The sequence below is a fragment of the Paralichthys olivaceus genome, chromosome 16, assembly GCF_024713975.1.
Source record: "Paralichthys olivaceus isolate ysfri-2021 chromosome 16, ASM2471397v2, whole genome shotgun sequence".
NCBI lineage: Eukaryota > Metazoa > Chordata > Actinopteri > Pleuronectiformes > Paralichthyidae > Paralichthys > Paralichthys olivaceus.
This window is the reverse complement of record NC_091108.1, coordinates 8,029,141-8,041,273: the sequence shown is the minus strand read 5'-3', so window position 1 is coordinate 8,041,273 and position 12,133 is coordinate 8,029,141. Positions and strand designations below refer to the sequence as shown.

The 12,133-nt window shown below is 39.8% G+C and overlaps 1 protein-coding gene across 1 annotated transcript; it reads left to right on the top strand.

The window, feature by feature from the left end:
• Nucleotides 1–55: 55 nt before the first annotated feature.
• On the top strand, nt 56–10,599 carry atg9b (autophagy related 9B). Its single transcript, XM_069511004.1, has 14 exons — nt 56–752; nt 934–977; nt 1,330–1,394; nt 2,063–2,233; nt 3,896–4,037; nt 4,135–4,883; nt 5,274–5,427; nt 5,616–5,795; nt 5,933–6,178; nt 6,406–6,644; nt 6,766–6,859; nt 7,085–7,169; nt 7,478–7,650; nt 7,787–10,599. The coding sequence occupies exons 1-13, from the start codon at nt 644–646 to the stop codon at nt 7,630–7,632; spliced, it is 2,433 nt and encodes an 810-aa protein (XP_069367105.1). The 5' UTR covers nt 56–643; the 3' UTR covers nt 7,633–7,650; nt 7,787–10,599.
• The last annotated feature ends 1,534 nt before the right edge of the window (nt 10,600–12,133 follow it).

Here is a 12,133-nt window from a genome sequence, read left to right as displayed (position 1 = left end):
AGCAAGTAAAGATAAACATGCACTGTCCCTGAACGCGCCATTAAACCCGAAGTGACGTCAATGACGTTTTGTTGACATTTGTTTGTGAAAGACAAAAACACTGGACACACACGGGACGGTGCATTTCTGGAGACAGACCCCCGCACGGACCGAGGAGCAGCGGGTCGTCGTTTGAAACGCAGCCGCGTGTGTTGAAGGAGCCGCGGCCGCTGGTTGGAGCGGAGACGGAGGAAGATCCAGAGCAGATGGAACAAAACAAACCGTCGTCACCCTGACTACACGAGAGAGAGGCTGAATCATTCGCAGGCTAACCAGCCAGCGCACAGCTCCTCACACACTCAGCGTACGTTCAGGCGTTGTGTGTTTATTTATTGTTAACAGTGTGTCCGTCTTCTTATTTTTTTTAAAACCGCTTCCCAGTGTTCCACATCCTGTCGCGGCAGCCTTGGGTTACACAAGCCCCGTCCGTCACACTAGCAAGTTAGCAAGCTAATGATAGCCGCGGCTAACGCTACCCTAACTTGAAGTGCTGGAGGAACCAGCTGCAGCATGTAGCCGGGGTCCCGACTCTGGATTCGTTGCAGACTGTGTTGAGCACACAAGCAGCCGTCAGCTGGGACACACCTGGAGAATGTGAAGCACAATGGCCAACTTTGAAGCTTACCAGGAGTACCAGAGGATTGAGGACTTCGAGGAGGACTCGCCACCGGGCGAGGAGGATTTACTGGTGCATGTGCCCGAAGGCCTGAAAGGTAATCGTGTTATTACTCAATTAAAACTATTACAAAAACTATAACAGATGTTCAGTGTGATTGGCTGCCCTCTCTGAGGAATCACAGTAACACCTTGTCGGTTTGAAGATGACACGATGCAACTTGGTCAAGGTTGGTTTGGAGATTGTGATTTATTTAATGCCCTGATTTTCTGTTCCAGATTCATGGCACCATATCAAGAACCTGGATAATTTCTTCACCAGGATATCCTTTTAATTACAGTGCAGATAAATAACAGGTCTGCCAAAGTGCACTGTCATTGCACATGTCACCTGCGGCAGGTCATGCTGACTCAAGCTTATTCAGATGCACTGTCACTAGTCATATTTAGAAACTGTTGATTTTCATGTTTACTTCTTGACTGAGTTACTACAGGAGCAACGTGAAAGTGATTTCCTACAGAACCTCCAGTCTGATGTGTATTTTTTTTAGTTATATCTTGTGTTGCACTAAACAATATCTTTATCGATGTACATATAGTGACTGATGAAATACCAGGTCATGTTTGATGATTCTAGCTCAAATATTTCAGATTTTCCTTAACCAGCCTGTCCACATCTATCATTTTCATCAGAAGAATGGCTTCGCTTGTATGATGTTGTCAGAGTTCTTTGAACTAGTGTAAGTATTAGAAAGTATAGAGTTCACATACCTGAGGGATACACTGTGAGATATGAAGATAGATGTGCTTCAGTCAGGTGCATTGGGTTGAGGTTGATTGATGATGCAGATCCAACAGGATGATTTTTTGCTGTAAACCTTATTTATGATTTGTGCCTTAGGCTTCAGCATGAACAAGCTCAACCAGATGATTCCATCAGCAGTTCCATGGGAATGTGTTTACTTTGTAACCTTGAACTCCTCTTATGATAAGTTCCATTAGCTGCATTTCACTCATTTTAGTCCAGCGTGTCAGTGGAACATTGTGTTTATTTTACCGTCTTGCTGCTACCATGTTAGTAGGCCATCTCTGTTACTGGTGTTAGCCTGAATCTGGTGAGTGGCCACGGGGGGGGGGGGGGGTCATTAATAATGGGACTGCTTAAACCATTAGCTGTAGAAATCTGGCTTCATAATGGCATTTCAAAACAAACCTCAGCCTCTCAACATATTTAATAAGAGAACTCAAATTGATCTGGCCTAACTGCCAGAATCTACTTTGAATTGATCACTTGTCAGCATATAAGGGAATATTTACTGTTTCAAAATTAAATAAAGTCACTCACACTTAGTGTTATGAATTAAAAAGCCTAATCTATTGTTTTCTTTTTCTTGTCTCATCCTAACAGTCAGCTTTTGTTTGTTGTCACATTCACAACGTTCCTTGTCAACTGTGTGGAGTATGACGTCCTGTTTGCAAACCGAGCCGTCAATCACACTGGGTCAGGCCAGAATCCCTTGGACAGGAACAAAGTCACTCTCCCAGATGCCATCCTACCTGGTCCGGAGTGCACTCAGAGGTAATGTTGTTTAATGGAGTATTATGGAGAGCTTTGAATTTAATTGTTTACCCACAAGGGACTGAATTAAAAAAGCTTTATTCACATAAGTGGATGTCTGATGTACTTGTTTGATAAGATGCTTTGTTCTTAAGTAGACATGGTCCTGGATATAATTAGAACCCTTTTAGAGACAGACATTCAGAGGGATTTCATTTGTCCGGCTTAATACAGTTGTAATTAGACTTTCAGACTTTCTTATTGGATTGCGCCAGATGAGTCTTCAGAGGGCAAGACACAGTCGCACTTGTGGGGTAGGAACATGGAACAGAAGCTTATTCAGCTGTTGCAAGTGGGTTTCTTGCTTGAATTATGAGAACCCTCCAATATTTCCAAGCAATCATCATAATCGTCAGCAGCACTGTTTGCACTGATTTCAGAAGGAATAGTCTTTTCAATACTCTGTGTGAAATCATGAACAGTCAGCCACTTATCTGCTGACGGATGATGGAGTATCCATTTCTTGACCTTTTAGACAAAAAAGAAGCAACATTTCACTTTAGCACATCTTTTTGAAAACATCTCTCTAATTGAAGCTATTCAAGTTGGACAATTATCATAATATTAATAATATATTACAGGTAATTACAGAGTACCAGTACAGGTGGGATGTTGCAATTGTTTAAAAACTGTTTGAAAAAACATAAAATGTTTAACTTGTTTTTTCTTTTATCAGTTTGAATTGTTAGTTTCTTTAACAGGTGAGAGCAGTTTCTATGAAATGTTTTGGGTTGTTGTTTATTTCAACCTGAGATCAGTATCTTCAAGTTGCAGCATTCTTGGAAAGTATTTGTGTTCTGTGTTCAGACTCACTTTGTAAGTGATAGCTTCAGTGATGTAAAACTGGCCCGCTGAGTTACTGACAACTTGGCTGGGCCAGCAAAGCTGACTACCACATGACACCTCACTAGCAGGCTGAAATGCCCCCCCCCCTCCCTATTTAGTCATATTTTTCTCAAGTTGTTTTCCTCCAGCTCCACTAATAGGCCTCTGATTAATTTGTTCCTCGTTCTGATTGTGGCTCACAAGTCGTTTATATCAATGTTTGACTGTGAATTCTTATCTGGGAACAGCTTGTCCCACGATGTGGAAGCTCTCTGTCCTCATCTTGCCCCATCTCTTATTTCTATTTTAAAACCAGATGCTTGTCCCGAGAACATATTAGCACCTTATTTATGTCTAAAAATTACTTTATATAAAATGATATGGGAATTACTTCAAAGAGCATCAGAATGGGGTAATGGCTGATGTGATCACCATGCAATTGTTTTGATATGGACTAGTAGCACTTTGAGTGGTCATCAGGACTAGAAAAGCGTTATATAAATAAACACCTTTTACTCGGAAGCTTCCTTAACTGTAAAGTAAGGTAAGTAGGTCACTAAATTCAAAACAAGAGCTCAGTATCATTTTAATAAATTGCAACATATACCTAGAGTATACCTAGTTTTTCAGTCTGTATTTATTTAAAATTATATATTTATATTTAATTTTCCATAATAGGGGACCAAATCATGTTTGCTGTTGAATAGCCACTGTAATTTAAATAATCTCTTGACCACTTGTGTTTTTTATAGATTTTCTTTTTTCTATATTAACTATTTGTGCACATCATCTTTTTAGAATTCAAGACAACAGCTGGATTATATTTCTTCTCATCATGGCAGCGATTTTCTGGATCTATCGACTTATTAAGGTCTTTTGCAATGTCCTGAGCTACTGGGAGATCAGGCAGTTCTATATCAAAGCACTGAAGATCAGAATGGTAAGTGCTAAGTCTGGAGGCTTGTTAAAAAAAAAAATATTGTACTCATTGCTGTGTTGTCTTGTGTTTACTTTGTGCTCATTACATCTGTCCCCAGGATGAACTATGCAACTTCACATGGCAGGAAGTCCAGGACAGGCTCATCAGCTTGCAACGAGAGCAGCAGATGTGCATACACAAGAAGGAGCTGACAGAATTGGACATCTACCACCGCATCCTGCGATTCAAGAACTACATGGTGGCAATGATAAACAAATCACTGCTGCCAGTGCAGCTCCAGCTCCCCCTGCTGGGCAATGTGGTGTTCCTCACCCAGGGCCTGAAGTACAACTTTGAGCTCATCCTCTTCTGGGGTCCTGGCTCTCTGTTTCAGAACAAGTGGAACCTGCACCCAAAGTACAAGCGGAACGGGAACCGTCTAGAGCTCGCCCAGCAGCTTAGCAGAGTCATTCTCCTGATGGGTTTGGCCAATTTGCTGCTGTGCCCCTTCATCTTAGTTTGGCAGGTGCTTTACGCTTTCTTCAGCTATACAGAAGTCATCCGCAGGGAACCTGGAAGCCTGGGTGCACGACGCTGGTCCCTGTACGGTCGCTTATACCTGCGTCACTTCAACGAGCTGGATCATGAGCTGCATGGACGCCTGGGTCGTGGTTACAAACCCACTTCCAAATACATGAACTCCTTCACATCACCACTACTGACTGTATTTGCAAAGAACGTGGCCTTCTTCTCAGGCTCAGTGTTGGCTGTTCTCATTGCACTGACAGTCTATGATGAGGACATTCTGACAGTGCAGCACATTCTTACCGCTATCACGGTGCTCGGGGTGGTTATCACTATCACCAGGTGAGATTCCAGAGCCAGGTTTTTTTTCCTGGTACCATTTCTGTATTTTCCTCTGTATGTTAATATTTAACAGAAGTTAAGTACATTTGCATTGTTTTTTTTTTGTTATTTGTAACATGCTATACAAGTATACTTAGTTATACATGTTTATGTTGATATTATGTGATATGCAGTATTTTCTCAAAGTATCTCTAGAGAATGTATCTTTATTATTATTAATAACTATTGCCATCCTGCAAATCACTTCTGTATGACTATGGGTAAAGAATAGACATGTTACATATCAAATTTAACCAAACCCCAAGTTTTATAATTTCACTTAATCTCACATGTACAGGAGCTTTATAACCTTTTGGAAAATGTTCTCATTTTGTCCATGTCCGATGCCAGATCCTTCATCCCAGATGAGCATATGGTGTGGTGTCCAGAGCAGCTGCTGCAGTGCATGCTGGCACACATTCACTACATGCCAGACCACTGGAGAGGCAACGCTAACAAGAGCGAGACCCGTGACGAGGTGGCGCAGCTGTTCCAGTACAAAGCGGTGAGGAGACAAGAGACTCCATGAATGCAAACATATTTATCCCATTCAAAACTGAAATCATGGTCAATATGAAGACTTGAGATTGTAAAGTCACTGTATGTATTGATAAATTCTAGGGAACTAAAAGTATATTATATAATATTTCAAAACAATTTGAGAAGATAAGATGTTTTTTTTGTTCAAATCAGGTTTTCATCTTGGAGGAGTTACTCAGTCCCATCGTCACACCCTTCATTCTCATCTTTATTTTGAGAAACAAGTCTCTCGAAATCATTGACTTCTTCAGGAACTTTACCGTGGAGGTAGTGGGAGTTGGAGACATCTGTTCCTTTGCACAGATGGACATCAGACGCCATGGAAACCCAACAGTGAGGCCTTTTCCTTCTGTTACACGCAGTCAGCCGATTCGATACATGTCTGAAATTGAAGAAAAGCTGACTCTTAATAAGCTGATCTCAGTGATAATGTTTCTTGAACTTATCTGTATCTTTGAATATTTCTGCAGTGGATGTCAGAGGGCCAGACGGAGGCCTCTGTGTACCAACAGGCTGAGAATGGCAAGACAGAATTGTCCCTCATGCATTTCACCATTAAGAACCCGCGCTGGCAGCCGCCACAGGAGAGCTCCGTGTTTATCAGCCATCTGAAGGAGAAAGTGCAGCATGATGCACAGAGTGGACCCTCCACCCAGCTACTGCTTTCTGAGGCTCCTCTCTGCACCTCACTGGAATCCAATGGGTCTGCCACTGTGGTAAGAAGCCTGAGAACCATGTACATGTATAAGTGATGTTGATTAAATAAAAAAGATGTACAGAGACAGCCAGCTTATGTTATATAAACAACACATAAACAACAGCATACATTTTTTTAATAAATATTCTTTACCACATGATACTTCAATACTTTGTTTTCCTGTTTGATGATCCATGAACTACCATTAAATTAAATAGATTGCCAATTGTATGTTGTTGTTTCCAGCCTGATAATCTGTTGGCCAGTGTCTTGGCCCACCCCATTCTAACTGCATCTGGACTACAAGGACGCGACCATCACTTCATCCCACCCAGCACCACCGCCTCTGCTGCTGCCAGTGTCCTGGCCTCTCTTTCCACCTCTCAGCTCGCACACACCAGCCGTGGCCGCTCCCCCGGCCTCCTGCCCTCCTCCGTCCACCCTGAGAGCACCATGTACCGCAGCGATCGCACCATCATTGATAGGTACTTATCAGCAACTGTATTTCCTACTGAATTATTTATATTCTGCAGCTGAAAAAGCAAATGTGGAAACCGATAAATAAATATATGCAAGTAAGCTTTGATTAACACTTTTCTTTTCCAGTATGACTAACAGTGATTCACGCATTCAGAGAAATGCACTGCACTCAGAGTTCGCCTCTGCAGAGATGAGTCTCCACGCCATCTACATGCATGAGGTGATTTCCTATTTCCTACATCATTATTATAATACCTAGCTTCCCTTTAATGTCTTGTGTTTGGTGATTTTGAATTTTTACTCCCAAAAATGATGTTTGTATGGCGGGAAAACACCCCAAGTCTTCTGGGGCAAAATTTTTGATGATAACCACTTAAAGCTCCCCTTTAAACCACTACTCTGGAGCTCCATTCTGCTGTATATTGACGATGGCTTGTCTCTCCAGCTCCACCAGCAGAGCTCTCACCCACAGAGGACTTCCGGACAGTGGCAGAACTCAGTGCCAATGAGAGATCTGCACACAAACACTGGTAAATTAAAATATTGACTTTGAACTTAGGTGGATCAAAATGTGTTCTTAAGCAGAGTTGAGCAACTACAGTAAAAAATATTTTTGATGTCAACATTGAGTCAGTGATCTACAGCTGCAAATGTAGTCTGAAAGGACAATGACTTTAGATGAAATTGGAATAGATTATACAACCAATTATAAAGTAGAAATGGAATACACATTTCAAACTGGCACTGACAACTCGTGTATAAAGCTACTGCATGGGATATGTTGAAATGTATTTACTGTATGGTTATATGTTGCTATTGTTCTGTTTAAAACACTCAGGCTTCCAGGGGCTTAGCGACCTCGGTTCCAGCATCTCCGTGCCCACCACTGTCCAACTTGGAGGCTGGCAAGAAGAAGAGGAGGAGGAGAATGAAGACGAGCAGGAGATTAACAGTGGATCGACTCCAAAGCAGGGCACAGGAAGTAATTGTTAAAGTGCCTTATGCCATAAGGTATATGCTCCTTTTTCAAACTTTGACAATGATGCGTGTCTGTGTCTGTCAGTGCTTGTTGAGCTGAACAATGAGCGTTCTTTCAATGAAAAGGATACTCTGCCATGATCATTTTTCTCTCTTTCTCTTTTTATAGTGTTTACATTGTACTTTCTTTGATGAACATTGTGGCCTTAGATGATCGTCATGGAGAATTTAGCATGGACCTTTAAAACATCACTCATTCATTTGTGGGAGAGGCTCGTTGAATAACCACTGTCTCTGCACCTCCACGCCTCATCCTGTCACGTCAGGCAGACTATGGCATCAGGGAAACCATACGTCTTCCGTCCGTTTCATCATGACCCTCTCATAAACTTGTACAGACAACCACAAAGTACGCAGGGCAGAGAGACGATAGAGTGTATTCATAGGATCAGTGTGTGGCGTCTTGGTCACAGCTGCAAAGACTGCAAGCCGTATCTCAGCTGAAAAGAAAAAAAATCTTCAGTATTTCAAGTTGTGCTGTTTGACCCTGGTGATTTGTAAATACACTTTCGCATCCTACTTATACTTTGAAAGTCCACATTTTTATTACCAGATCTAATCCTTGAAAAAAGAATACCAAGTATTGATATGATAGAACTGACTGTATTATAACCGTACTACTAAATCACAGTGCGTACCTGGTAAACGCCTCATTGGTTTGATAAAATATGTTTTAAAACTAGGCATACACATGCTTTGATGCTGCTGTCTGTATAGTGGTCTTAAGATTTCTTTTTCAGTATTAATATTTCTAGAGCTGATCTACCAAGACATTATGTTTCCAGGTACACTCGGCATCAAAATCTCAATGCAGAAGATAGAGGATGTCTTTTTAATTCTCTGGGCTGGACACAAAGTCAGCTTTATGCCTTAACACCTTACGTATCGTAGTTTACCACGGTGTTGTTGAGGAAAAACAAATACTCTAATCAATACCTCTTGTGTAAATATACAATATATACATATGTTTTTTTGCAGTGTACAGACACCTCTTTCAACTGCATTTAGATTTTTAATTGCCTGTGTAAATGGAACCTATTTCATTTTCTGGTTGTGTTTTTTTGCCCAGCAGATGTTTTGAGTTAAATGTCCCAAAATTTATCAAGAAGAATCAATTTTTTTTTCCTTTAAAGCAAAAACAGGGTGGTATTGCTTTAGCAAATCTTTGTTGTGTCCTTTCCCCCCCAGAAATATCATATAATAATGTAACCATGTCACAAGAGCTAATATCAGAGCTTGTGCAGTTTAGTATAGCTTTAGCTTTAATTAATTCAGAACGAATTTGGTAACTTCTGAACAGGACAATTGGTCTCTGGCTTTATATTTACTCAGCCTTTACTTTTTTAAATTAAGAGCATAAAAAAAAAACTGCTTCCCCACAATCACCAAATAAAAGTATTTATTACCCTTTTTCCACCAGATATTTAATTGAGATATACTTATTATTTATTTGAAGAAATTATTTTAGAAGCTTTCTCAAATTGTTCACTTGTTCACACATAAAATACAAATGAAAAAAAAAAAAAAAACACACTAAAAGTAATAGAAAGAAAATACATTTTCCATTTGAAGAACACGCCCAGCTGCATGATGTTGAATGTTGATTTCAAAGTTTAAAATTAACTGGGACTGAACCTGCTTGTTGCTGTCATGCATAACACAGCACTTTTTTATTGCATTCTACGGAGGTCACAGTAGTATAGATCTCACCCTCCTCTCCTGCAAGAGCTACAGATACGTCTTTACCGTCTTGTGTTCAGCAACTCTTCCACTTTTCTTTGTGTGTGTGTGTTTATGTGTGGATGGAATAGACACCTGTGTAATTATGCTAACACAAACTCAGAATTTTGCACTGAAAAAAGAAAAACAAAGCATAAAAAAAAAAATCAGACACACTTCAGAAAGGGCACGTCTCAAAAGGGACACCGAGTCAATCCCCATCCTGAATGACCTCTTCTCATCATTTGTACATAAGCGTAGCATCAGCACGTATTGTAATGTCGTCATTGTCTGCAGCAGGCTGTCTGGAAACAGTGTGGCAAATCACAAAAAGGTCATTCTTACCTCTCGTCAATAAAAAAAATTGCCCTTTAGGGGATGATGTGTGTTTCTGTTACACTCTTAAATATGCTTACATGGGTGTTGTTCACTTGTTTTATTTCTTTCTTTGTTGTACATCTTACAAATGCAGTGAGTTGAAGTTGAAGTACAGACTCTGGAGCTCAGCTTTGTGCACAGAGTTTATACGTTTACAGCTCACTGTTGTGTTTGTCATTTTATTTTCAGCAGTGCCTTAGTATTAAGGTTTAGTGTTTGCTCTTGTTTTGTTTAGAAGCCATGTCATGTAAACCATCAGATTTGTTTTCACAGCACACACTATGTACAGTGTTTTTGTTTGACGAGTCATTGTGTATAACATCTATTGCGTCGTGAAACTGTGGACGTGGCTTGTAAGATGAGCTACAAACTGATCTGTTGCATCTGCACTTCTGATCGTGGTGTCTAAACTTGCACTGTCTTGAAAATCCCTAAAGAAGCAGGAGTACTTGTTATCTGCAGCGTCATCATGGCCAATCTACATCAAACTATGTCCACTACACACCAGTTTAAATATCACAGTGACTGGAACAAGGTGCTAAGTTTTCATCCTGAAATGTTGAATATGTTTAAAGACATGTTTTCTTTTTTTGTACATTGGTTTGTCTGTTTGTGTGTGTGTGTGTGCGTGTGTTTTTCTTCTGTAAATTAAGACACACTATGGAACATGCCAAAAGAACTCGTTTTCAGCACAGCTTCATGAGATGTGCTGTTTTCTCTGAGTGAGTACAGAGGCAAATAAACCCTATTTTGAGTGTATTTAATCATTTCACTTGTGTTTGATTATGTGATGTTTATTTAAAATAAAAATGCATTTTAATTTTCTTTGTTGCTGTTGGTAGTTTGTAATATCAGCTTGTTTAAGAATGCAAAATAATTTCTCTGCCAGCCTAATGGCACCTGTAAAACAATACACCTTTAATATTGGCAATGATTAACTTAAATTACAAGAAGAACCTTTTATATTACAGCACACACACACGCATGTATGTTCTCACAGTACATTGAATTATATAAAACCTTATCTTATGATACATCAATGCCTACACGATACTGAGGGCGAGACATGGGAGGAAGACAGGAAAGGACTATGGTTTTTACCACAAACAAAGGAAAGTGGGAGAAATGAGAATGGCAGGAACTAATAGATAGAAACAATATCAAGACTAAGGACACACAGGACTAAACAGTACGTAGCAAAAAATAGGCAAACATGATACAGGAAAATGTGATTATTGGACAAGAGGAAACAGTTCAGCATGTCAAAGTACACTGTCAGAAATATGAGCAGGAAGAAGGCAGCTAATTGTAAACCTTGGCAAGATTAAATCATTTTTTAATTTATGAGATACCATAAAAAATAACCCACAAAGCAAGTGTTATCAAATACTATTTCATTATCTTAGAATAACTAATAGTAGTTATAAAAAGGGCATATAGTATAGTATATATTATATAGTAGTAATAGAGAGAATATAATTATTTTAACTCAATGGAATAGATATTATAATTGTAAGACACTCCATACCAGCTGGTGGCGGTAATGCGCCTAATCGTTGTTTGCCCACTGCCAATAAAACGAGGAAGAGGCAGAAGAAGAAGAAGAGGATTTGTCACTGCATAAACTCAATGATTTGAGTTGATTTGATGGTTGTTGTCTCTGAACATTGTTGTTTCCTCCTTTGGTTGTTGATCTCTGGACTCTGTTGTTACTGAACATCATTCAGACTCTTTCTTTTCTCACTGCTCCGTGATTCCTTCTGTCTGCACACAGAGAATGTTTGCTAATTCAACATGAAATGTGGTTCAAGCTCATTCAAGATAAAATAAACTCTGCTCGAGCCGCCACAGAGCACATGTTGAAAAAAGAACCTCAGAATCAGTAAGAGACATGTTTTTACATTGAATGAACTTTTAATGAACATTGTCTGAGAAGGCTGACGGCCTACTTTCCCTCCTAAATATTTGAAACCCTGTGAGGCTTGGGAACAATCATTGTTGGAGAGGGAGACACATGCATTTTACATAAAGCATGTTTCCACTCTGATGCATTCAGTTTCTCTGGATTTAGGAAATAAAGAAATTAGATTTTTTTTGGAATGAGGAAGTTACTTTTGGAGGGAAACCGTAAAGACAGAAGAGTCAGGCTTCAAGGCCTCAACAGTTCCAAATAGTTCAATGTTCCCAAACTCCAACTTCGTGGTAAGTTTAAATCCCTTGTTGTGGTTTTTTGCATTATATTAACGGTGAATGAAACTGAATGAGTAATCGCACTAATGTTCCACTCACTGTCTTAAGATTGTGTTATGACAGTGTATGAATTTTCAAAGGTTTGGTTACTGGTACTTCATTTGTATAA

Excerpts from the sequence above, each read along its gene's own strand:
- atg9b (XM_069511004.1), top strand. The coding sequence starts at position 644 with ATGGCCAACTTTGAAGCTTACCAGGAGTACCAGAGGATTGAGGACTTC. Across the intron at positions 753-933 it reads TGTGCCCGAAGGCCTGAAAG|ATTCATGGCACCATATCAAG; the intron begins GTAATCGTGTTA and ends TTTCTGTTCCAG. Across the intron at positions 2,234-3,895 it reads GGTCCGGAGTGCACTCAGAG|AATTCAAGACAACAGCTGGA; the intron begins GTAATGTTGTTT and ends TCATCTTTTTAG.